A 25901-nucleotide genomic window follows, 5' to 3' on the forward strand; every position below is an offset into this window, starting at 1 on the left:
CCGTGACTACCAGCTGCAGCTAGCTCAGCTCCGGCCCTCATCAGCCACATGTGACCTTCGAGACACCAAACTTCCAAAGGTCCGTGTTGAGGACTTCCCAGTGCTGGAGAAGGATGGAGACTTGGACTCTTTCTTGACTGCTTTTGAACGGACTTGCTTGCAGCACCATCTGAACAAGGACCAGTGGGCCAAATACCTGACCCCCCGTTTAAGGGGTAAGGCCCTGGATATCCTTGGGGACTTGCCTGCTGAGGCAGATCAGGGCTACGACACCATCAAGCGGGCCCTGATCCAACAGTACAACCTCACCCCGGAGTCCTACCGCAAGAAGTTCCGGAGCCTACAGAAGGGACCAAAGGACTCCTGGGCTGACCACAGGCGGGCACTTGCCCGAGCTGCCGACCACTGGACCCAAGGCCTGCAGCTTTCCACCGGACCGGAGATCCTAGACTTGGTCATCACAGAGCAACTCTTGTGGAACTGCCCTGAGGATCTCCGCCAGTTCATCCGAGACCAGAAGCCAAAGGGGTCCACGGCTACAGCTGCCCTTGCCGATGACTACACCAACAACCGGGCCCCTGAGGCCAGGAGAGCGGCCACCAGCAGCACCTGGAGAGGGGGTAAGATGAACTCTGCGACTGCCCCACCTGCCCCTAGACTGCAGGGGGTGTCCCCCTCAACTCCCCTCTCCAGGCCCGTGGCAGAACCAAGACGGTGCCACCAGTGCAACCTACATGGACACTTCAAGGCCATGTGCCCTCAGCGTCCCAAGGCCCCGGCTCCGTCCCCGTCCCAAGGGCCGCCCAAGGTGTATTGTGTGGGTGGGGGTGGTGGTAGGTCCCTGGACAGCTTCCAACCTGTCACCGTCGGCCGGTCTGTGACCATAGGACTGCGAGACAGCGCCTCGGAGGTGACTCTGGTGCGGCCTGAGATGGTGTCCCCCCAAGACTTGATACCTGGAAAAACCCTCGCTGTCTCCGGGATTGGAGGCATTGACCCGGCGCTGCCTGTTGCTGACATTTATGTGGACTGGGGCGCAGGGCGAGGGGTGAGGGAGGTGGGGGTAACTGATCGGATCCCCGCAAACGTGCTACTTGGGACAGATTTGGGGCAGATAACCTCCCAGTTTGGGCCCCAACCAAGGGCTGAACCTTCAGCCAGTACTGACATGCCTCCGGACAATGTTAATGTGTTATCTATGAATGATGTAAGGGAGGAGGGAGTGAACTCTGATATTTCTGCTTGCATAGACACCATAGACACACACTCAGCTGCAGCTGTGACAGGGGAGGGGGTCAGAGAAAGGTGTGACAATGCCTCTACAAGTAACCAGCCTGTGAGCTGGGATCTGTTGCCCTCTGCAGGGATAAGCAGAGAGCAGGGTGCTGCAGGGGGAGGACCAGTGTGTGGGGTGGGGGCTACCACAGCAAATGTGGGGTCCCCAGAGATTTCACAGCGGGGTTCTGTTGCTGCAGGAGGGGAACAGGCAGGTGAGATTGGGGCCGGTCCAGGAGCGGAAGTGCTCCCAGGTAAGATCTCGGTGCATGGTTCCCCCACAACCGGGGTGTCAGGAAGCCAGGTAGGTCTGCCTGAACCGGCGACTTGGTCAGGAACGGAGGAGGAGCAGGCACGACCCACGGTCGCAGCGGCTGTGGCCGCTGTCACCCGCAGTGGGAGTGCTGGAAGCCAAGGGGCCTCCCGGAGGTCCGATAGCTCATCCCCTTCTGACCAAGTGGCAGCCGAGTCAGGTGGAGGCCAGGACACAGGTCCCGGGGTACTGACTGAAGATGTGACAGTCTCGTCGATTCTGGCCACATCTAGTCAGGGGTTTCAGGCAGCGTTAGAAGCTGACGACAGCCTGAAAGCTCTTAAGGAGCAGGCGGCACAGCCTCCCTCGGACTCGGACCCGGAGCGAGTGGTCTGGGACCAAGGACGGCTGTACCGGGCCACGGTCCAGCAGGGTTCACCGGAGGCGTGGCCCAGGGACCGACAGTTAGTGGTACCCTATCCGTTCCGGACGGAGTTGTTGCGGATCGCACATGAGATTCCGATGGCCGGACACCTAGGGATCGCTAAGACCAAGGCCAGGTTGAACCAGCATTTCTACTGGCCAAAAATGGGGGCCGATGTGGCTGCCTACTGCCGTTCGTGTGAAACCTGTCAGAGAGTGGGGAAGGCGGGGCCACGCCCCAAAGCCCCACTGGTATCTCTGCCCATCCTCGATGAGCCTTTCAGGAGGGTGGCTGTGGATCTGGTCGGCCCGCTGGCCATCCCCAGCAGCTCCGGGAAACGCTTCATACTGACGGTAGTGGACTATGCCACCCGGTACCCAGAAGCAGTGGCCTTGTCGTCCATTCGGGCTGACAAGGTGGCCACCGCATTGCTGGAGATTTTCTCCCGAGTGGGTTTTCCCCAGGAAATGCTCACTGACCGGGGGACCCAATTCATGTCCCAGCTGATGGAGGCCCTCTGTAAGCAAGTCCAGGTGCGACATCTGGTGGCCAGCCCGTACCATCCACAGACTAATGGCCTGTGCGAGCGGTTCAATGGCACCTTAAAGCAGATGCTTAAGATGTTGGTCGACTCCCATGGGCGTGACTGGGAGCGGTATCTCCCACACCTGTTATTTGCTTACCGGGAGGTTCCACAGGCCTCAACAGGATTCTCACCGTTTGAGCTCCTGTACGGGCGACGTGTGCGGGGCCCCCTGGCTCTGGTGAAAGAGGCTTGGGAAGGGGATTTGGCCACCCCTGGAGTGTCGGTTATCGAGTGTGTCATGCGCTTCCGGGACAAAATGCAGGCCTTGACGCAACTGGTACACGACAATATGGCTCAAGCCCAGGCCGATCAGAAGCGTTGGTACGACCAGAACGCTTGTGAGAGGACCTACCAAGTGGGTCAAAAGGTGTGGGTACTGGTCCCCGTACCACAGGACAAGCTTCCGGCAGCCTGGGAAGGCCCATACCTCGTGTACCAGCAGCTCAACCCTGTAACGTACCTGGTCACCCTGGACCCTGCCCGTGGAAGGCGGAAGCCCTTCCATGTGAACATGATGAAGGCACATCATGAGCGGGAGGCATGTGCGCTCCCCGTGTGCAACCTGCCCGAGGAGGGAGAAGCGGAAACCCTCTTGGATATGCTAGCCCAGGTTAGGGCAGGCGGATCCATTGAGGATGTGGAGGTTGGCCACCAGCTCTTGGAGGACCAACGGTCCCAGCTGTGGGCCACCCTACACCCCTTCCGGGGGTTGTTTACCAACCAGCCCGGAAGGACTGACTTGGCTGTCCATCACGTGGACACTGGGGATCATCCCCCGATCCGGCGTTCAGCATATCGGGTCTCCCTGGAGGTGCAGCAACACATGCGCCAGGAGATTGACGAGATGCTGAAGCTGGGGGTGATCCAGGCATCCAACAGCGCTTGGGCCTCGCCTGTAGTCCTCGTCCCTAAGAAGGACCGAACCACTCGGTTCTGCGTGGACTACAGGGGGCTCAATGCTGTCACGGTCGCCGATGCGTACCCAATGCCACGCATCGATGACCTGCTCGATCAGTTGGCCGGGGCTCAGTACCTGACCATCATGGATCTGAGCCGGGGATATTGGCAGATCCCCCTGACTCGCAAGGCCAGGGAACGCTCTGCCTTTATTACCCCATTTGGACTATACGAGTCCACGGTGATGCCATTCGGGATGAGGAATGCCCCTGCCACTTTCCAGCGGATGGTCAACACCCTGCTCAAGGGACTTGAAGGGTACGCGGCCGCGTACCTAGATGACATTGCCGTCTTCAGTCCCACCTGGGAGGACCACCTAGAGCATCTAGCACAGGTGCTCAGGCGGATCCACCGGGCAGGTTTGACCATCAAGCCGGGAAAGTGTCAGCTGGCCATGAGCGAGGTCCAGTACCTCGGTCACCGGGTAGGCGGGAGAACACTGAAGCCCGAGCCTGAGAAAGTGGAGGCCATCGCATCCTGGCCCACCCCCAGGACCAAGAAGCAGGTGATGTCCTTCTTGGGGACCGCTGGGTACTATAGGAGGTTTGTTCCATGCTATAGTAGCCTGGCAAAGCCCTTGACGGACCTCACCAAGAAGAAGCTGCCCTCTGCAGTCGATTGGACAATGGACTGCGAGACAGCCTTCCGGGCCCTAAAGGACGCCCTGTCCAGCCCGCCCGTGCTACAGGCAGCCGACTTCACGCGGCCGTTTGTAGTACAGACCGACGCCAGTGACTTCGGCCTCGGTGCGGTGCTCAGCCAGGTGGACTCTGCGAGCCAAGAGCACCCAGTCTTGTACCTGAGCCGGAAGCTGTTACCGAGGGAAGTGGCCTATTCCACAATGGAGAAGGAGTGCCTGGCCATAGTGTGGGCCCTGCAGCGTCTGCAACCCTATCTATACGGGCGCCACTTCATCGTGGAGACGGACCACAATCCCCTCAGCTGGTTGCACACCGTCTCTGGGACGAATGGGCGATTGTTGCGATGGAGCCTTGCGCTCCAGCAATACAACTTCACCATTCGCCACAAAAGGGGCCGTGACCACGGTAACGCAGACGGGCTGTCCCGACAAGGAGAGGTCGCGGACGGGCGCACGGGGGAACACCGGAGTGTGCTGCCCCCTAGCGCCCTCAAAAGGGGGGAGGTGTGAGGTAAATCCGGAGATATGACGATAAATCATGATATTCAAGTATGTCAGGAAGCCCTCTCCTGGTGTCACCCCCCCTTTCCTTCACACAACTGGTTTAGCAACAAATCCCATGGCCATCTCCTGTGATATGGAGATGAGGTGGTGTGGGAACAATGGACACAGGATGACTCCCTGCCGTCACCCTGTAACAAGAGTTGTATCTCATTAGCAAGGCTATGGAACTAGCTAGACAGAACGACTCCAGTAAAAAATGGGTCATATCTCGCAAGCCATATTTCCGATAAATATGGCAACCATAAAAATGGTGTCTCCGCATGCGGACGATGCCGGCACACCCTTTTTATGGGAGCAGGACATTGGGAAATGCCCCAGGCGTGATATCAGCCAATGGGGAACTGGCAGACAGGTCATGAGTCCCCTCGTTCTGTAGCTAAATTCATAACTGTCACAATGAGAGCATTGGCGTCCGACTACGACGCTCCCAGGCAAAGTTATGGCCCATATTCCATGTTGTGGATTGTCCATAACTCAAGCCAGGGGTGGAGCAGTGCTCCCTCTGAGGTCACTAAGGTAGGAGGGGACCTGGATTTGCCCAGGTTGATAACCCTACTTCGGCCATTTTCCAGCGTTCTTTTCGCTGGGGGCACGTGTAGGAAACATCTGTGGGAAGGATCCTAGAAACCTGGGTACAGCGCCCCCCTGTGGCCAGACGCAACAAGGTAACTGCTGGAACTGTGTATGCCTGTTTGTAACCCATGCTTTGATTGTAACTGTACTCTGACCTATGTATATTCTGTAGATTCCCTATTGTATATATTGTAGTTTCTAGTGTGCTTTAGGCTGATTAAATTATATAATTAATCTTGGGCTGTTCTGTTATCTCGATCTTGAATCCCACGTCTGTGTGTTCGGCTGATAGTTACCGTAAATCGGTTGGTGGCAGCGAATTGTGCCAAGGATTATTGTGGGGAGGCCAGTGAGATTCGGGAAGATATTATATATTCCGCCCGCGGAGGTCGGGGGAATATATACCCTACTCTCACCGGGGACCCTTCAATAATCGGCATAAGTAGTATAGCGGCCTCCTTGCTTATTGTCGGGCAATTCCATAATTGGCCTGACTATAAGAGGGGCGCTAGAGAGCGCGTCACGTGCTCTGTCTGTCGGTCGGGAGGTATAAAGGAGGGGTGACCCCCACTTGTTACCCCCCGATTGTGACGTACTGGTAGCCAGCGCGGGGGATTTCTGAGTGACCCCCCCGGTGGTTTGTGACACTACTGATAGGGAATTTAGATTGTGAGCCCCAATGGAAACAGTGATGATCATGTCTGTAAAGCATTATGGAATTAATAGTGTTATAGAAGGGAGTAAAATAAATGTCAAAGTGTTGGCACCCTTGAATCTGTTCCAGAAAATTCAGTAATTCTCTCTTGGTCTCATCTGTCCACCATATGCTTTCTCAGAAGGATTTTGGCTTACGCACATTTTGGCAAACTGCAATCTAGCTTTTTTGTGTCTCTTTGTCAGCAATGGGGTCCTCCTGGGTCTCCTGCCATAGTGTTTCATTCATTCAAATGTGGACGGAGAGTTTGTTCTGCCCCCAAAGCACCCTAAAGGTACCTTCACACTAAACAACTTACCAGCGATCCCAACAACGATACAACCTGATAGGGATCGCTGGTAAGTTGCTAGGAGGTTGCTGGTGAGAGGTCAGACGCTCCAGTGATCCCACCAGCAACCTGACCTGGCAGGGATCGCTGGAGCATCGCTACACGGGTTGCTGGTGAGCTGTCACCAGCAACCAGTGACCAGCCCCCAGCCAGCAGCGACGCACTGAAGCCAACCAACCCGATATTTCCCTTGGTTACCAACGCACTCAGCTACACGTGCAGAGAGCAGGGAGCAGCGCACACTGCTTAGCGCTGGCTCCCTGCTCTCCTAGCTAAAGTACACATCGGGTTAATTACCCGATGTGTGCTGTAGCTACACGTGCAGAGAGCAGGGAGCAGCGCACACTGCTTAGCGCTGGCTCCCTGCTCTCCTAGCTACAGTACGCATCGGGTTAATTACCCGATGTGTGCTGTAGCTACACGTGCAGAGAGCAGGGAGCCGCGCACACTGCTTAGCGCTGGCTCCCTGCTCTCCTAGCTACAGTACACATGGGGTTAATTACCCGATGTGTACTCTGCTACACGTGCAAGGAGCAGGGAGCCGGCACTGACAGTGAGAGCGGCGGAGGCTGGTAACAAAGGTAAATATCGGGTAACCAAGGACAGGGATTCTTGGGTACCCGATGTTTACCGTGGTTACCAGTGTCCGCAGAAGCCGGCTCCTGCTGCCTGCACATTTAAGTCCCCTTTACACACTGAGACTTTCTAGCGATCATGCTGCACAGCGGGAAACAAAGGACCAAAGAATGGTCCTGAAAGATTTGTAGCGATCAGCAACTTCACAGCAGGGGGCCAGGTCGCTGATGTGTTTCACACACTGCAATGTCGCTGGGGAGGTCGCTATTATGTCACAAAACCGGTGACGTTACAGCGATGTCGTTTGCGATGTTGGAGTGTGTAAAGCCACCTTTAAGGCCCAGTCACACACAACGACTTACCAGCGATCCCGAAAACGATGCGACCTGATAGGGATCGCTGGTAAGTCGCTGGGAGGTCGCAGATGAGATGTCACACAGTCAGACCTTACCAACGATGCAGGAACGATACAGGTCGCAGTAGCGACCTGTATAACGATCTCAGCAGTCACTGTGACCCTGTCACACAGTGTCAAACACAGCGATGTGTCCTGCCCAGCAGGACATCGCCTTTGAAGAAAATGGTCCCAACCATTCAGCAACGTCTAGAGATCTCACAGTAAGGGGCCTGATCGCTGGTAGATGTCACACATAACGAGATCGCTAACGGGATCGCTACTGCGTCACAGAAACCGTGACTCAGCAGCGATCTTGTTATGTGTGACGGTACCTTTAGCCAACAGAACAGCTTGCATTTTTTTTTTAATTTGATTGTGGATGGTTATCCACCATCTGGACTATCCTATTTAGGTTGTGTACCATGGACAAAGAAACATCAAGATCTCTTGAGATGGACTTGTAACCCTGAGATTCTTGATATTGTTCAACAATTTTGGTTCTCAAGTCCTCACAGTTCCCTCCTCCTCTTTCTGTTCTCTTGCTGAATGTGGTGTGTACACACACACACACACACACACACACACACACACACACACACACACACACACACACACACACACTCTGCAAAGATTGAGTCTACTTCTCCCATATTTATCTGGTTCAGTTGTGATTTTCATATTGCCCACACCTGTTACTTGTCACAGGTGAGTTTGAACAAGCATCACATTCTTGTAATAAAGTTGTTTACCCACAATTTTGGAAAGGTGGCCGCCCATTTAGTCCAGGCCATTTTTGAGGTTTTGTGGGAAATTATGTCCAATGTGCCTTTTTTTTTCTTCTGTTTATTTGTGTATTTTTTTTCAACTGCACACAAAAGAAATAAACATGTATAACAAAACATGCAGTTGCAATAATTGTCTGAGAAAAATACCGTATTTTTCGGATTATAAGACACACTTTTCCTCCCAAAAATTTGGGAGGAAAATGAGGGGTTCGTCTTTAAATCCGAATATAGCTTACCAGGAGGTAGGGAATTGGTGTGGGTGGCTGTCTGTGCGGGTGGCTTTCTCTCGGCTAGCTGCCTCTTTTTGCGTGCAGGTGGCGGGCGTGGCTGTGTAGGCTGCAATGGCTGTGTGGCTGGTGTCCCAGATGCTCTGGCTTCAAATGATGGCGCCCGGGGTCAGCACATGCACAGATGGAGCTACCGGCTGAGAACTCTATCTGCGCACGCGCCGCTCCGGGCGCGATTTCTTTGAAGCCAAGATCGCTGGCAGAGCATTTGGGACACCCGCCGCACCGACCTGCTTCACACAACCACCGCAGCTTCCACCAGCACCGCCCCTGCTTTCTGTGACTCTGCTCCACCACCGCTACTGCCCCCCCCTCCGGTAAGACAACATCGGAGTATAAGACAGACCCCATTTTTTTTTTCTTATTACCTTTTTTATCTCTAAATTTCGGGTGCGTCTTATAATCCGGTGCGTCTTATAAAACGAAAAATACGGTAATTCATTTTCTGGAATAATTTCAAAGGTGCAAACACCTCCGGTCATGGCTGTGTATAGATGTTGTTATTTGTCAAGCTGGTATCATGGCTCCTGTTTTCAGGGGGCAGAAGTAGATTTTTCCAAAATGTAGAACATTTTAATGAAATAAAGTGTATTAGAAATGTTTCATACATGAACTACAAAACTAATGTTTTTTGTTGCCTTCTTGCTGCTTTGGACTCCAAGTATTAGCAGGTAATTAGCCATAAGCGGTGTTACATAACATAGCATTAATGAGTTGTCTAGTTTGGGTTGCATGGTTGGCTTAATATTGAACTTGTTCATAATTTAATACAGCAGGTAAGATTGAGTCACTTTTATAATTTCACTTGTAAAGTTGATTTTCGGTAATCCGCCCCAGCTCCGTGTATTCCAATTTAATTTATTCTGTAGCTTCAGCATTGTCTGGAATTCCACTGTCCGATGTATCACCTTTAGTAGCTGTACGTTAGTAATATCTCTTGCCCTATTCGCTGTGGAAGCTTTATTAATTGCAGGAGCTCACACATGTCTGCATTAAAATGTATCCCTGCTTGTAGATGGTGTGTTCAGCGTCACTGGCCGTTCACTTCTTCAGTCACTTTCATTGTCTAAATCAGTATCTCTCCTTCACCCGGGTAGTAAGTACTGCAGTGGTGTCATGGTGGCTGGTTTATTAGTGGTGCTCTAACAGGTGGTGGCATAACCTTCATGTGCTTCTATAGGGCAGGTCTACACTAAGAGGGAATTTGTCCGCAGGTTTTTGCTATGTAAACTGAAGCCAGCATGCCGCATGGGTTAACACATAAAATTCAGGGATGCCTGTCTTGTGACAGTCTAATCTATGGTTTATTCACTATATGTGTTTAAGCAGCAGAACCCTTATGATTGCTGGACTACAAAGTCACACGCGCAGCAGTCCCCTGCTGTGATTGACACCTCACTGTCATTGTAAAGAGCCGGGTGTGGTTGGGGGCAGCTCTCTGGACTGCTACATAACTAAAGCTAACAGTTCTGTATCCGAATCGCTGCAGCCCGTAATCTAAGTGATACATCATTGGATTCAGTCTCTTTGCCTATATCATACTGCTGTCAGATGAGGTAGCAAAAATCTGCTGACAGATTCCCTTTAAAGAGAACCTGTCACCAGGGCAAAAGCGATCAGTTGTTGCTCTTATTTTATTCCTTCTTCTCCCCTGAGTATATTTAGTTTTTTTTCGTTTTGTTTGTTTTATTAAAATCTGCCATACGGTTCCAGAGAAGTAAACCTTTTTATCTGGTGCTACTTTTTATGGTCTTTCCAAAGGGGGGTATGGCTTATAGGGTAATGCAGAGGAGCCTAGAGACGTGCCCCCAAGGAGACCTGTGAGCTGCACCCGCAAGGACTCTTGTGAGCCATGCTCCGTTGTCAACACCATAAAAATCAGAACTGAAATTGTATTTCAGATTTAAAAAACAAAACGGAAATAAAATAAGATGACAAATTGGCCACTTTTGACTTGGTGACTAGTTCTCTAAATATTTTACAAAGCTCAATGCAGCTTTTGATAGTTTGTCAGATGGTGTATTTATCACTCGGTACTTACCGTATTTTTCGTTTTATAAGATGCACAAGATTATAAGACGCACTCCAAATTTAGAGAAAAAAAAATTAAAAAAATATATATATATGGGGTTCATTTTATAATCTGGTGGTGTCTTACCGGGGGCAGCAGCTGTCGTGAAGTGGGGGTCACAGGAGGCAGCGGCGATGCTGTGGTGGTGCAGATGGGGGCCCAGATGTTCACTAGGGGTTGCGGCACTGTCCTTGGTCAGCCAGCGCTGCTCTGTACCTAGGCAGCGGGCGCTGCTGTGTGCTGGTGCTCGCTGCGGGTGATGAGTCATGGGACGTTCTGAAGAGTTGGTAGTGCGGGCTTCAAAGAAATGGCTGCCGGAGTCGGCACGTGCGCAGATGTGAGCTTGAGCTTAAAGCTCCATCTGCGCATGCGCTGACTCTGGGCGCCATTATTTGAAGCCCTCACTGCAGACATCTTCAGAACGGCTCATACCTTACTGCCTGCCGCACAGACTTTGCTGCCCACCGCACAACAGAGCCGCTGCCTGCCGCACAGACCTCCCTGCCCCCCGCACAACAGCGCACAGCATTCCCCCATCCTCTTGTGACCCCTTTCCACCTCCCCGTTGTAGGCTACATCCAGATTTTAAGATGCACGCCTGATTTTCCTCCCAAATTTTTGGGACGAAAAGTGCGTTTTATAATTTGAAAAATACGGTATATCCATTGTTTCCGATGCAGCAATTTATTGTATTTTACCCGATCGGCACAGGAATCCCAGAGTTGGAGACTTGGCTGCCAATTTTATTAAATGTGTAGCTCTGCTCGTACAATCCGTCTCACTAACTGGTTTTGGTGTTTCTTTTGGTTGGTTGATGCCGATAATCAAAATGTTCAACAGCCCCATAAACTGCAATATGAGCAGTGTCCGTACCACGTAGTGCATGGCTCTCACCCATTCATTTCCGGGTATTACCCCTGGCCTGTACTGTCGGTGATCTTCAGCTCTGTGTCCTGGATGAGCATGATGCTCTTTGAGAGCTGCTTGCACATAATGGAGCTATGGGTGCGAGGTTTGGTATATGCTACCTAATCCATTTATCTCCTTTTGATTTATACAGTATATTAACATTTATTATTGTATTGTGATTCATTGTGACATGGTCTAAAAGATGTCGGAGATCTCATGGTGGAGGAGGAAATCTAATCCCACAACTTCACTGTTACGATATCTAAATGATCTTCCTCTTTATCTTGTAGAACGGGCATACAGCCTCCCCGACCAGTCCAGAGAGAAAAGGTACAGTAATGTCCGCCCTGCACCTTACCTATTAAGGCTTAATTAGTACGTTCAGATGATTTTAGGCTGATTTTACGGTGGATGTTGAAAATGGTAAAATCTATGGTGAAAGTGTTCTCTCATTATAGGAATTATGGATCAGGGTGTCCCGGGAATATTATACTTAGGCAAAAATATACAGATATTCCCAAAATTACAAACTTTATTATAGTATAAAAAACACACCAACAGTGTAGATGCAAATTTGACCAATGAGGTCATGCACATATAAGCACAGTGTAAATACAAATTTGACCAAAGTGTTTTCTCAGTCTGCACCACACAGTAATGTTCTCGCTGTTTATTTCAGCATCTGCAGCTCCCCCTGATTCTGGGTGGATTTTGTCACATATTTCATAACTTTATTTACGGGAATTGTACAGTAATTTGTCACATTTTCAGCATAAAATGCATCCCAAAAATCTGCGACAATTCGGTTGAATGTGGTGTTGACATTTGGATGTACATAGATTATTTTGTTCCCTCTGTAGGGGTAATACCAATAGTTGTTACATCAGCCATATACAGGAAACTGGTACAATAAGCAATCATCTCTGAGATTCCACTGATATGTCTCTTACTGAGTGATTTGCTTTCATTTTGATAAAATCAATGTTTTCTCTGCTGCAGATCTAGCAGTTATACAGAGCTCATGAATGTGCTGGACTACCTGCAGCACGCCAAGTAGTCGTGTAATGATAATCTGCTGATTAAACAGTGATTTTATCAAAACTACACTAAGTAGCCCAGTAAGTGATACATCATAGGAATCAGGATCTCTGCCCCCAAGTTATGTTGCTCTCAAGTTAGGCGGCAAAAAGCTGTTGACAGATTCTCTTTAAGAGGCACATGCCAGTAAATGAGTTTGGTGCATCTTATCAGTGGCATGTCTCACCAGAAATGTTACTATAGTGAGGGGGGCTGGAGTAGCTTTTTTGGCATAAGAAATGCCGCCACTTTTTTATTAATTCAATGGACATTTCTAAGCCTGATCCCGCTCTGGCTTCTGCCCCAATTTCTCCCATTTCAGATGAAAACATTTGGAATTGGCTTTTCACACCTATGCTGATGATCCCAAAAAAAAAGAGGCGAAGAGTTTAAAGAAGGCACAAGAAAAGATAAATAAATAGGTGGAAAAGAGATTGACTAAAAAATCAAAATCACACCAAAAAAGCACAGATCCAATGCTGAATATTCTTGGCATTGAGTACTGCATATAGTGTCTCAGTAAACAATTACAATTCTTTTTTCCTAAAATGATTCCTATATTTACGCTGCCGGACTTACATGTTTGTGTCCATCTTAGAGAAATCTAAAAAAAATACAACCTAACAAAAAAAGTGTGACCACAAATCTTCCTCTCCATTGTATTAGCCATGAATAACTGTGACTTCAATAAGAAGGTATTTGTTACATAATGGAAATTCCAGAAATAGCAGACGTGGTAGATAACAATACAGATGATTATTCCAAAGCCTGATGATGTAATATGTCACTTACTGTGCGTGTTACCTTACTTTATACGTCTGCTCAGCACAGCATCGCATCACATCATTCTGCCGCAGCTGCTGTATAGCAGAACGTGGGGTATGTGGACAGTTATCATTTCTCGGTGCCAGTCTTAGGATAGCTGGTCATTAAGCATAACAAATAGATTAATTAGAAGGCTGGAGTAAGATTTCTGGTGTAAGGGTACCGTCACACTTTAGCGACGCTCCAGCGATCCCAACAGCGAGCTGACCTGGTCAGGATCGCTGGTGCGTTGCTACATGGTCGCTGATGAGCTGTCAGTCAGGCAGATCTCACCAGAGACCAGTGACCAGCCACCAGCGACGCGTGGAAGCAACGCTGCACTTGGTAACTAAGGTAAATATCGAGTAACCAAGCAAAGCACTTCGCTTGGTTACCCGATATTTACCTTGGTTACCAGCGCACACCACTTACCGCTGGCTCCCTGCACTCGTATCCAGAGTACACATCGGGTTAATAAGCAAACCGCTTTGCTTATTTACCCGATGTGTACTCCGGCTACGTGTGCAGGGAGTAGGGAGCCGGCACTGGCAGCCTGAGAGCGGCGGACGCTAGTAACCAAGGTAAATATCGGGTAACCAAGCAAAGCCCTTTGCTTGGTTACCCGATATTTACCTTTGTTACAGCTTACCGCAGGCTGTCAGAAGCCAGCTCCCTGTTTCCTGCGCATTCAGATAGTTGCTCTCTTGCTGTCAAACACAGCGATGTGTGCTTCACAGCGGGAGAGCAGCGTCCAAAAACGCTATGTGTAACGAGCAGCGATTTCACAGCAGGGGCCAGATCGCTGCTCAGTGTCACACACAGCGAGATCGCTAATGAGGTCACTGGTGCGTCACAAAAAACGTGACTCAGCAGCGATCTCGCTATGTGAGAAGTACCCCTAATGTACAGTGGAAACAAGAAGTTCACATACACGATCTAAAAAGACGCATCTTTTAGATAGTTCATTCATGTTTTTCTCGCTATAGGACATGAAATCCAAATAAACCTTTCCCATTTTAGGTCAATTAGGAGCCAAAATTATTTATATTAGACAAATATTGAGAGAGAGAGAATGTTTTAAAGATTTGTGTTTACTTTCTGCAAAGTCAAAAGTTTCCATAACTAAGAGTACTATGCCATTAAAAAATATGGGACAGCCCGTATGATGATGATGTCATGTCTTTGGAAGCTTCTGATAGGTTTATTGGTAACATCTGAGATAAAGGGAACCTGTCACCCCTTTTTTTTGCCCTATAAGTTGCGGCCAGCACCACTGGGCTCTTATATACAACAATCTAACATGCTGTATATAAGAGTGCAGGCCGCTGTGTAGAACATAAAAAACACTTTATATTACTCACCTAGAAGGTTGCTCCGGTGCAGATGGGTCAGATGGGTGTCTTCGTTCCCCAGGACCGGCACCTCCCCTTTCGGCCATCTTGGTCTTCCTTATTCTGAAGCCGTGGTACGTGACGCGTCTATGTCATCTACACTAGCCGACATTGAGGTCCTGCGCAGGTGCACTTTGATCTTCCCTGCTCAGGGCAGATCAAAGTATTGTAGTATTGAGGTTCTGCTCTAAGAAGAAGAACGAAGACACCCATCGGACCAGTCTGCACCGGGGCGACCTTCTAGGTGTGTATTATAAAGTGTTTTTTATGTTCTACACAGCGGCCTGCGCTCTTATATACAGCATGTTAGAATGCTGTATATTGGAGCCCACTGGTGGTGGCGACAGCTTATAGGCCCCAAATCTGGTGAAAGGTTCCCTTTAATTAGAGACACACCTGTGGATGTATTTTAATGCACACCTGAAACACACTGCTTCTTTGTGTAGCATCATCTACTATAAGGGGACTGTTGGGGCACCGCCATACCCAGGAGATGGCACGTTCAGCTGACTTTCCTTTAATATTTATGGACCTTTTGTATGGATCTGTATATCTGCACATGGATATATCTGGTTATGGCTATAGTAAACGAAATCTTTCACCATTCATGTTGCCCAAACTGCAGACACCATGATTCGCAGCAAAACTGCAGCCAGGTTTATCCACCCTTGAAATTTTTTAGCATTTTAAAGAAAATATACGTTCTAGATCCCGGAGCCACTGAGGGTGATTGACAGGTCTCTCCCACAAAAGAGACCTACTAATCTGTTCTGGCAGCACTGGGATGAGCCAGACTAGTCACGTGTTTCCTTAGCGTCTCCGGCCAGGTCAGTATATTTTCTTTGAAAAACTGTAGGATTTCAGCAATAAATATATCGAGCCAGACTCTGATTCGTGCTGCCCACAGTTGACGCAACATGGATGAAGTGATATGATTCTCTTTTAAATGGGTAGTGTTCCCCTTTTCATTATTGGCCATATCGATATTATGTTGAGAAACAATGTTTCTCTCAAATACCTTATGTTGCCAATAGTGCCTGTGAGCGGCACTATTGTGGTCCGCTCACCCCCTTTACGTGACCCCAGGATTCGGTGACGTCACGTCAACTGAGACGGGCTTCTGTCTCCGAGAGTGACTGAGCTGTGGGTGGAGTTTCACCACTCGTCACAGCCCAGCATCTCCCTCCTCCTTCACTGCAGAGCGCACAAGCAGGAGAGACGCTGGGCTGTGATGAGCGGTGGAACTCCGCCCACAGCCCAGGGAGACTGGGGCCGGCCGCGGTGATGTCAGGTGATCAGGAAGTTGACGTGACATCATCGGATCCCCGAGGTCATGGAGCCCGGGGGTCATGCGATGGGGAAGAGCGGTCTGCAATAGCGCCGCTCACAGGCAGAATTGGCAACACAAGGTATTTGAGAGAAACATTGTTTCTCAATATAATATCGATGTGGTCAGTAATTGATATGGGTGAACCACTTCTTTAAGGCAAAGTTCACATTGCATTTGGCACTATGATTGGCACATACATCAAGAAGTGGACACTGTATCAGTGTATGGACCCTCCAGGCCCTAGTACTGTGTGCTTTTCCTGCAGTTACCTCCCTACCACCGTCTGCTTCATGTCACGTCCATGATTGTGATGTTTATATTATTACATGAGTTCTTGGAGCCTATAACTGTAGCTAACAGTAACCTGGACGCGGTGTGCACCAGGACTAGCACTGCTCACCGTGCTCCTGATCCATGAATGTGGCAATGTGCCCTTTTGGATCCGTGTATCAGGCCCTCGGCCATGTACACAAACACTGCGGGAATTCCTGGAAATGAGTTACAACAGACTATTGTAGTAATGGAGCCATCTAATGCTTCACTGTGTCATAAGAGCCCTTTATGAAGGAACATGCTGCATTATACCAGGTGCTGGGCACTCAGAATATGCACGTTTCCATCACAGAATCTAGAAGTGTGTAAGATGCAATGACCATTTTAATTTCTCCAGAATTGAAGAGGAGGAATGGGATCGATATATGACCCCCGCAAAGCCTGAAGGTGAGAAGAACAAGGTGAGCCGCACGTTCAGCTTCTTGCGGAGCAGGATGTCCAGTACCCGCAACAAGAACAAGGATAAGGTGAGTATTCGCTGGCACATTTCTATGTATAAATTTTGTTGGTTAGAGGTGAAAAAAAGATGACTGGTGATCGCCAGGTCCCCAATGTGTGACGTGTGGTGATGATGGTGGGATATTGGTGCTTATTGAAGTCAGTTTTAGCAATTTTTATTATTTAGTTTATTATTTAGACCTCTATACATGACATCTCAATGGGTTTGGATGTTTACAAACCCCACTCAAATGTATAGGACAGACGCAGGAATGTCTGCTACGAGAAATACAAATATTTGCAGAGTAGCTACTCAAAGTAGGCGGCACTAGTGAAATGGCTTTCTTTCTTTTTGGGAAACCTAAGTTGCATATTTTTCCCATGGAGCATTACTAATAAGACTCCATAAACACTTAGTCTCCCCAAGGAGTGTTCTATAATAAAAATAAGTTCTAGTAATAAAGAAAAGCATATTACGTACAACACTTTACTGACCACAGAAACCTTTTGGGGACAGATGGGACACACGAAAAAATGAATCCACTCTAAAAAAAATAAACAAAATTGCTGTAGATTTTTCATTCGCAAATCAGATTCAAAATCACCGATGTATCTGCCTCGGCATACGTGACATATTACCCAATTTACAATAAACGCATCTATTTAAAGGCCTAAGTTAATCTTCTGGGCCCCAGTGTAATAGGGACCCATGCCTACCTTGCGTCATTATGTATTAGAGGTATTTTTGGGGCCCCTTATGTACCCGGGCCCCTGTGTGACTTCTCCCCCTTCAGCTATTCTCCTTCCTTAACCCAAATTAAATCCGTAAGTAACATAAAGGCTGCGAAATGCTAGATGGTGAATTGTACTTATATAACCTCTTTACGACCTTTGACTTGCATTTACGTCAAAGGTTGTGTCCCTTCCTTTGATGCAGACTCGCACACTGAGCCCGCAGCTTTCCCTGCACATGTTGGCTGATCTGATGCCTCTAATAGGCCGTTAACAAGTTAGATCCCGCTGTCAAACTATGAAAGCGGGATTTAACACCCACTGGCAGGGAGTGCATCATTCCCTGCTCCCATCGATGACCCCATGACGTGATCGTGGGGTGCCGATGATTTGATATGACAGTGGGGTGTCAGTTGATGACCCCTGTGTCTGTCATGACAATCCTATGAACGCCGGCTGCGTACTGCATTCATAGGAGATGATGATTTCTGCTGTACTGAGCGGTGCTGAGGCTGATACACTGCTCTGTATAGCGCAAGTGATCAGATGATAACCGCTTCAATTCACCTAAGAGCACTACTAAATACACTAAAAAGTGTGAAAAAAAGTTTTTAAAATATTAAAAAACCACAAGTTTAAAGCACCCACCTATTAAACCATTGAACATAAAACAAATAATAAAATACATATTTGATGTTGCTGTGTACAGAACTGTCCAGTCTATTAAAATATAAATAAAATTAATCTTATCGGTAAACAGCGTAACGAGAAAAAAAAGAAAAACACCAGAATCGCGGTTTTTTTGCTCGCCACAATAATAAAATGCAATAAGAGCCTATCAAAACATTGCATCTACGCAAAAATAATATCTGTAAAATTGCAGCTCAGAGCGCAAAATATCTACTCACTTGTACTGACATGGAAAATCCTAATGCTAGGTTAGTTTTACAGTGAAGATGGTAAATATAGCCCCTTCCGCAAATTGTTGTGTTTCTTTTTTTTAGCTTCAATTTTTACTTGGATTTTTTTCCCCCCATTATGATCAGTAGAATTGGGGAAGTTTTATGTCCGTAACAGGGAACTTTTAGCCACATTACAAAATGGAGCTGCAGGTTGGATGCTCGACCGTCTCCCCATTCTTTTTCCATGGGACTGCTGGAAAACCCCATGGAACCTCACAAAGACAGATTGGAGCATGTGCTCTGCTCTCCAATATATCTGGGGATAAATGTTCCCTGTTCTGTCGATCGATGCGGGTCCCAGGGTCCCTTTGGATAGGTGACAACTTGTTTTCAATGAACAACCCCTGTAACAAAATAGACAAAACTAATACAGATCTCTAATTTAGTGGTTTCTTTATAATGATTATGCCATTGAGATGCTTTAATGAGAAATAATTGACTTAGAAATGTGTTTTTAGCCTGTGGATGTCTGGCTGGAGTCCCATTCTGGTCGGCGTGTTATTTACACCTAATTGTTTTATGCGTTCGTCATCTCTATAATGTATTATCTCATTTGTCTTCCCTATTTTTCTTGCTAGTTATTTAATGTTAACTTCTGGCACTTTGTCATTTCTGACATGTTTCATGGAAATCTAATTAAGTGTAACATTGTAATGCTGATGATGCATAAATCTCAATATTGTCTTGGTTCCTTGTCCTCATTGTTCTATGATCTGACTCGTGTCCTCGGTGTCCAGATCAGTAAAGCCTGAGTTTATGTATTTGTTAAATCTGACTCATTGGCGTTGATGTGTAAAATCTGTCTATTATGTAAAGAGACCGACGCAATCACCAACAGATATATCTTCACCCAGGTATACGTAGGAGCCCAAAATCTTGGCTCTGCAATAGAGAATAATTTGTCTAAAAAACCATTAAAGGGTTTTGTGCAAACTGCAGAGGTGTCTATGTGCTTCACCCTGGGCGGGTATGTGTGCCACGTGGAGGGTTCAGCTGCAGTTTGGATCGTCCGCTGGTGCCATCATAATAATAATCAGTTCCCTATACAGTTCATATTCTAGTACTGCTTTATACCGGACTGTGCTGTCAGGGACATATAGGTCCAGCAGCAACTAATTGTATGGATGGATGTGCAAGTCTGGATCACTACTATTGTATGTTCACCAATCAGCACATTGTCCTTTTATTATTATTTTAATAGGACAATGGTGGAATTCAGAGTTTTGCTGCTACAATATAGGAAGTGTGTGCATACGGATCAGCGATCAGTATTCTAATCCTGTAATTTTTTTTAAAGGGAAACCGTCAGGTGATTTTGTTAGTACAATCCTAATGTTATCTTTAAATAGGACTTAGGCGGGCTTTGCACACTACGACATCGCAGGTGCGATGTCGGTGGGGTCAAATCGAAAGTGACGCACATCCGGCGTCACTTGCGATGTCGTAGTGTGTAAATCCTAGATGATACGATGAACGAGCGCAAAATCGTCGTCATCGTATCATCGCTGCAGCCTCCGACATTTCCATAATGCCGGGGGGAGCGACAGGTACGATGTAGTTCCTCGTTCCTGCGGCCGCACACATCGCTGTGTGTGAAGCCGCAGGAGCGAGGAACTTCACCTTACCTGCCTCCCGGCTACAATGAGAAGGACGGAGGTGGGCGGGATGTTTACATCCTGCTCATCTCCGCCCCTCCACTTCAATTGGCCGCCTGCCGTGTGACGTCACTGTGACGCCGCACGACCCGCCCCCTAAGGAAGGAGGCGGGTCGCCGGCCAGAGGGACGTCGCACGGCAGGTATGTGCGTGTAAAGCTGCCGTAGCGATAATAATCGCTACAGCAGCTTTCACTATATATCGAACGTGTCGACGGGGGCGGGACTATCGCGGCAGCATCGGTAACACATTGTTACCGATGTTGCAACGTGCAAAGCCCGCCTTAGGCTATGTGTCCACGGGAGAATGTTGCTGCGGATTTTTCTGCAACAAAATCCGCTGCTTTCCCGCAAAATCCGCACCTTTTCAAAGGTGCGGATTTGATGCGGATTTTGGTGCGGATTTTTTTTTTTTTTCCCAATTTTAAAGCCAAAATCCGGATCAAAATCCGCACCAAATCCGCCGTGGAAAAATCCGCAGCATGGGCACAGCATTTTCAAAATGCCATAGAAATGGCTGGGAAGTGCCGCTGCTGCAGATTTTCGGGAAATCCGCGGCTTTTCCGCGAGAAATCCGCGGCAAAATCCGCGCATTTTCCGCAGCGTGGACACATAGCCTTAAGGAGACCTTTCAGGATCAGTAATTTTTATAGCTCTACCTCTTCCTGTTATCTTGTTGTAAGCTCAGTAGAATTCAGTGTTACTTAGTAACTAGTCAAGCATATGTAAATACAAACTGCATATTCACTGCTCCCTCCTCACACCTCTCACTGCTGACATCAGTGATAGTAAATCTGAACTGCATTTACACTGCTGCCCCCACCCATACTCTCTCCCACCTCTCAGCAGTGATAGTGAATGCACTGAGAGGTGGGTGGGGGGAGCAGTGAATCAGTAAATTGTATTTACAAACACTTGACTAGTGTGCACACACTGAATTCTATTGCGCTTGCAACAGGATAATAGCGTAAGGTAGAGCTGTAAAACTTACTGATCCCGAAAGGTCTCCTTAAATTGAACCAATCACCAGGAATTTCGTATATAACCTACTATACCTGCTATACTGTCACGATCAGGCTGATTCTATTCATACCTGTAGTGGTCAGATCGGATGTTTAGGTTTGGTAATCCAAGAAAGTAAAGTTTATAAAATCATTATCTTCTTGAGTGACAGCAGCTGAGGGTCAGATAATATCTGGGGGGGGGTATTCAGCGTTATCTCCACCCCCTGTTCGTATTATACAAACAATTCACTTTGTCTGTTGCGGGACCTGTGTGTGGTCATGCCCATGGGACCAGAAAGGGCAGAGCCTCAGCCAACAGAAAAATGTTGCTTTGTGGTATCAGCTTTGGTGGCTCAGGCCCCGCCCCTTCTGGTCCCATGGGTATGACCTCACCACAGGTCCTGCTAGTGAAAAGTTAAATCCATTGCATAATACTTATTCTAATTCTAACGGGGAGGGGATAAGTATGAATACTCCCCAGATATTCCCCCAGATATTATCTGATCCTCAGCTGCTGTCACTCAAGAAGCTGATGATTTTATAAACTGTACTCAAAACCTAAACATCCGAGCTGATCACTAAAGGTATGTATAGAATCAGCCTGATAGTGCCAGTATAGCACTGGCTTTAGCTTATATATGAAAATCCTGGTGTTTGGTTTCCTTTAACCCCTTAACGACCCATGACGTACTGGGTACGTCATGGATCGTGTGAGGTTAATCCCCACCCCCTGCCGTGGGCAGGTCACGGCGATCCGATAACATATCAGCTGTTTTCAACAGCTGACATGTGTGCCTGCTAGTCGCTGGTGGAATCGCTTCCACCCGCTACCATTAACCCCTTATATCTCGCTGGCAAAATCTGGCAGAGAGATGTATATGCGCGCCGCCATGACAGTGACTTACCCTGCCCCCATCGGAAGTCACGTGACATGATCACATGACTTTCGGTGGTTGCCATGGTAGCACAGGGTCATGTGATGACACCTGTAGCTAACATGAGTCACTTCCTCTCGATGCCGGAATGCAGCCGGCATTGAAAGTAAAGCACCAAATCTGCAGTTCTCAGCTCTGTAGCGGTTATCTGCAGATAGTGCAGAGCGATCGGATTGCTGATCGCTATAGCCCCCTAGGGGAACTAGTAAAATAATAAAAAAAAAAAGTTAAAAACAAGTTTTAAAAAATTAAAAAAAAATAAAAAAAACCTAAAAGTTCAAATCACCCCCCCTTTCACCCCATTGAAAATTAAAGGGTTAAAAGAATAAAAAATATACACATTTGGTTCTATCAAAGTATAAAGTCAATTAATCTGATCAGTAAACGGCGTAGCGGCAAAAAAATTCCAAACGCCAAAATTACGTTTTTTGGTCTCTGCAAATTTTGTGCAAAATGCAATAACAGGCGATCAAAACGTAGCATCTGCGCAAAAATGGTACCGTTAAAAACGTCAGCTCGAGACGCAAAAAATAAGCCATCACTGAGCCTCAGATCCCGAAAAATGAGAACGCTATGGGTTTTGGAAAATGGCGCAAAACGTGTGCCACTTTTTTTGGACAAGCTTGTGAATTTTTTAACCCCTTAAATACAAGTAAACCTATTCATGTTTGGTGTCTACAAACTCGCACTGACCTCAGGCATCACATAGATACATCAGTTTTACCATATAGTGAACACTGAATAAAATATCCCAAAAACTATTGTACGATCACACTTTTTTGCAATTTTTCCGCACTTGGAATTTTTTTGCCGTTTTCCAGTATACTATATGGTAAAACTTATGGTTTCATTTCAAAGTACAACTCGTCCCGCAAAAAACAAGCCCTTACATGGCAAGATTGACAGAAAAATAAAAAAGTTACGGCTCTCGGAAGAAAGAGAGGAAACAAACAAAACGGAAAAACACAAAATGCCCGGGGGCTGAAGGAGTTAAGCCCTATTTAAAGATAACAACATTAGCATTGTACTACAAAATCATCTGACAGATTGTCTTTAAGAAGGAAGGAGGCTGGGAAGGGTATTGAATATAGGATTGAATTCTAGAATTTTATACATTAAATTGTTGTGTTGCCATCTGTCTACAGCCAGTTTCTCTTATGTTCTCATTTTGGTATTTCTGTTTCTCTTTTTTTCCATTACAAAAGACTAAAATCAAGGAATCCAAGGAGAAGGTGAACAGACATCAGTTTGTCTCGGGCACGTTCTCAGGCGTGGTTCCATGTTTGGTGTGCGAAAAGGCTCTCCTGGGAAAGGAGTCGTTACAGTGCTCCAGTAAGTGCGTGTGATATTCGCTACAGAACCAACGCTTTAGGTCAGCCCCTCTGACGGCACTCACACACTTGTTTTTCGAGTAATGATTGATCTGATGTGTTTTATCCATTAGTTGCCAACCCATAGAGGACAGTGAACATTTTTTTAAATTCCTCTATTGGTACAAAGCTGATCAATAAATATGTACAGGTTTTCACAGAGAGCTATGTAAAATAAAATGCGAATGTGCAGAGATATAGGATGCGAGAATCTAAAATGCACCACAATATAGAGAAGTTCGTAAGATGTAGTCTAGAGATCAGCCAATCTTTTAAAGTTCACATTTGCCAGATTCATTGAATTTTCCCATGAACTTCGATTTGTGTTGAAATGAAAGTACTGAAAAGCCTCCAGTTACCCTAAAAATAAAGTGTGACACTATTCTCTTCTCCTCACACTAATCTTTACTGTTGTGCTGTCACACACAATCTCTAGGCTGCGTTCACACTTTGTGGCTGTGTTGCTGTTTTGTTTTTTTTTGTTTTTTTTTTTCTGTCATTGGACTACAATGTTTTTGAGCAACTTTTGAAAATTGCAGTAATGCATTAAAGGGAGCCTGTCACCAAGTTTTTCCCTTTTGAGCTGCGGCCACCACCAGTGAGCTCTTATATACAGCATTCTAACATGCTGTATATAAAAGCCCAGGCCACTGTGTAGAACGTAAAAAACAGTTATAATACTCACCAGGGGTGCGATCTGGTCTGAGGGATGTCACTGCTCTCTGGCTCTCTCCAGCGATCTCCGTCCTTCTTCTGAGGCACATGTGCATGACGCAGCCTATGCCATCCACACTAGCCAGCATTGAGGTCCTGTGCAGGCGCACCTTGATCTGCCCTTTTCAGGGCAGATCAAATTATTGTAGTGCGCATGAGCGGGGGTTCTTTACCCTTTCCTTGCGCCTGCGCATTACCGTACTTTCATCTGCCCTCAGCAGAGAGAAGTGCACCTGCACAGGAACAGCATGCCGGCCTGGGATGGATAGGAGAAGGATGCACATCGTAGCAGAGAGGAGGTGTCAGACTGGAGAGCAGCGACACCGATCGGACTATACCACCCCCCTAGGTGTGTATTATAAAAGTGTGTTTTACGTTCTACAGTGTGGCCTGGGCTCTTATATACAGTATTCTAGAATGCTGTATATAAGAGCTCACTGGTGGTGGCTGCAGCTTAGAGAGGCCAAATCTGGTGACAGGTTCCCTTTAATGCTGTGATTGCGCTAAAAAAATACACTGTGGACACCAGGTGTGACTGCAGCTTTGCAGGCTTGTTTTTATGGCTTTCTCTCCTTCTCGATTGTTTTGTTCTACACTGTGACATTCCTCTGTCCAGATTCCCCATAAAATGGCTGCTGCATTCCCTGCCTCAGCTTTTTATACAGGTTATGATAGATAGTCCATCCTTATTGACTTCACTATATGATGTGATAGTTGTAACTTTTTAGGGGAAGCCTCACTAAGGTCATGTGAGCTTCCCCTGACATTTTTAGAGATTATGCAGTTAATTGTTAAATTTTGCTAAGTTCCTCAAAATTTGTTCGACGTTAACTTTGTATGACATTGATTCGCTCAAGTTCCTCTTTTGTATTATGTCTTTTCCCGCAAATTATTCCTCAAATACATACAGTTTTATGACTGGTACAATTACACACGAAGAAGCGGCCGAGGACAGCTGTGTGTAGAGATGAAACCTCCGATGGCGCCCTTGTCTATGCCGTCACACGAGTATTAACACAAGTGTGTAGCTTTTGAGGAGCAGACGCAGCGTATCGTGGTGACCTATGAATCTCATATTCGATGGGAACCATTATCTGTAGTTAGATTATAACCAGATGTCATCTCACTGCTGTAAATCTGTTTATCTAGATCAGATTATGCCAACATGTATGCACAGCCTGGCAGCGATAAATACATGGTCAGCATGTTTCCTGTGACGGTCCTTGTAAATTCTGCTTTTTTCTCTCCCTTAGCCCCTATACTGTAGTTTGCTTATGAATGTAAATATTTTTTATTTTATTTTTTTTATTTTAGATTGTAATGTGAATATACACAAAGCCTGCAAAGATACTGCTCCTGCATGCTCAAAGGTGAGTACAGAAATGCGTTCGGATATAGTGCAGGGTATGACTTCAGTAATAATCACTAGTGCCTACCAAATAGGAGGCAATATTCCATTATTCATGTCATAGTGTGCGTGCCCACAATCAGTATTGGCAGTGTTTTGGATGCAGCATGCTTCAGCTGCATCCAAAACGCTGTGTTGTACAGAACAAGCACAGTGGACGGGATTTATAGTAATTCTGTGCCCACTGTTCTTGTTTTTTCCCCAGCAAACACTGACCTGCGGTGCGGCTTTCCTGACAACAACATGTTAATTGTTGGCTGCAGAATTGCATGCGTCATCCATAGGGAGAACACAAGCAAGAGGCTGCAGCGTACTGATCCCTGATCATTTGAAGAAAGGCAAATATCCAGCATCAAGGAGGATAGTAGATTAAAACTTGCTTTTATTAGACAAGTAAAAACAAAATGTA

General features: G+C 47.1%; 1 protein-coding gene across 3 annotated transcripts in view; it reads left to right on the plus strand.

The window, feature by feature from the left end:
- The window catches only part of ARHGEF28 (Rho guanine nucleotide exchange factor 28), a 345613-nt gene that overhangs the window by 232959 nt on the left and 86753 nt on the right, over positions 1 to 25901 (plus strand). For all 3 annotated transcript variants that reach the window (XM_075325325.1, XM_075325342.1, XM_075325333.1), the window contains 4 exons: positions 11631 to 11670; positions 16613 to 16742; positions 23206 to 23332; positions 25399 to 25454. In XM_075325325.1, coding sequence (XP_075181440.1) covers positions 11631 to 11670; positions 16613 to 16742; positions 23206 to 23332; positions 25399 to 25454 — 353 coding nt within the window. The remainder of the gene's footprint in view (positions 1 to 11630; positions 11671 to 16612; positions 16743 to 23205; positions 23333 to 25398; positions 25455 to 25901) is intronic.

This window comes from Anomaloglossus baeobatrachus, chromosome 1 (assembly GCF_048569485.1).
Source record: "Anomaloglossus baeobatrachus isolate aAnoBae1 chromosome 1, aAnoBae1.hap1, whole genome shotgun sequence".
Lineage (NCBI taxonomy): Eukaryota > Metazoa > Chordata > Amphibia > Anura > Aromobatidae > Anomaloglossus > Anomaloglossus baeobatrachus.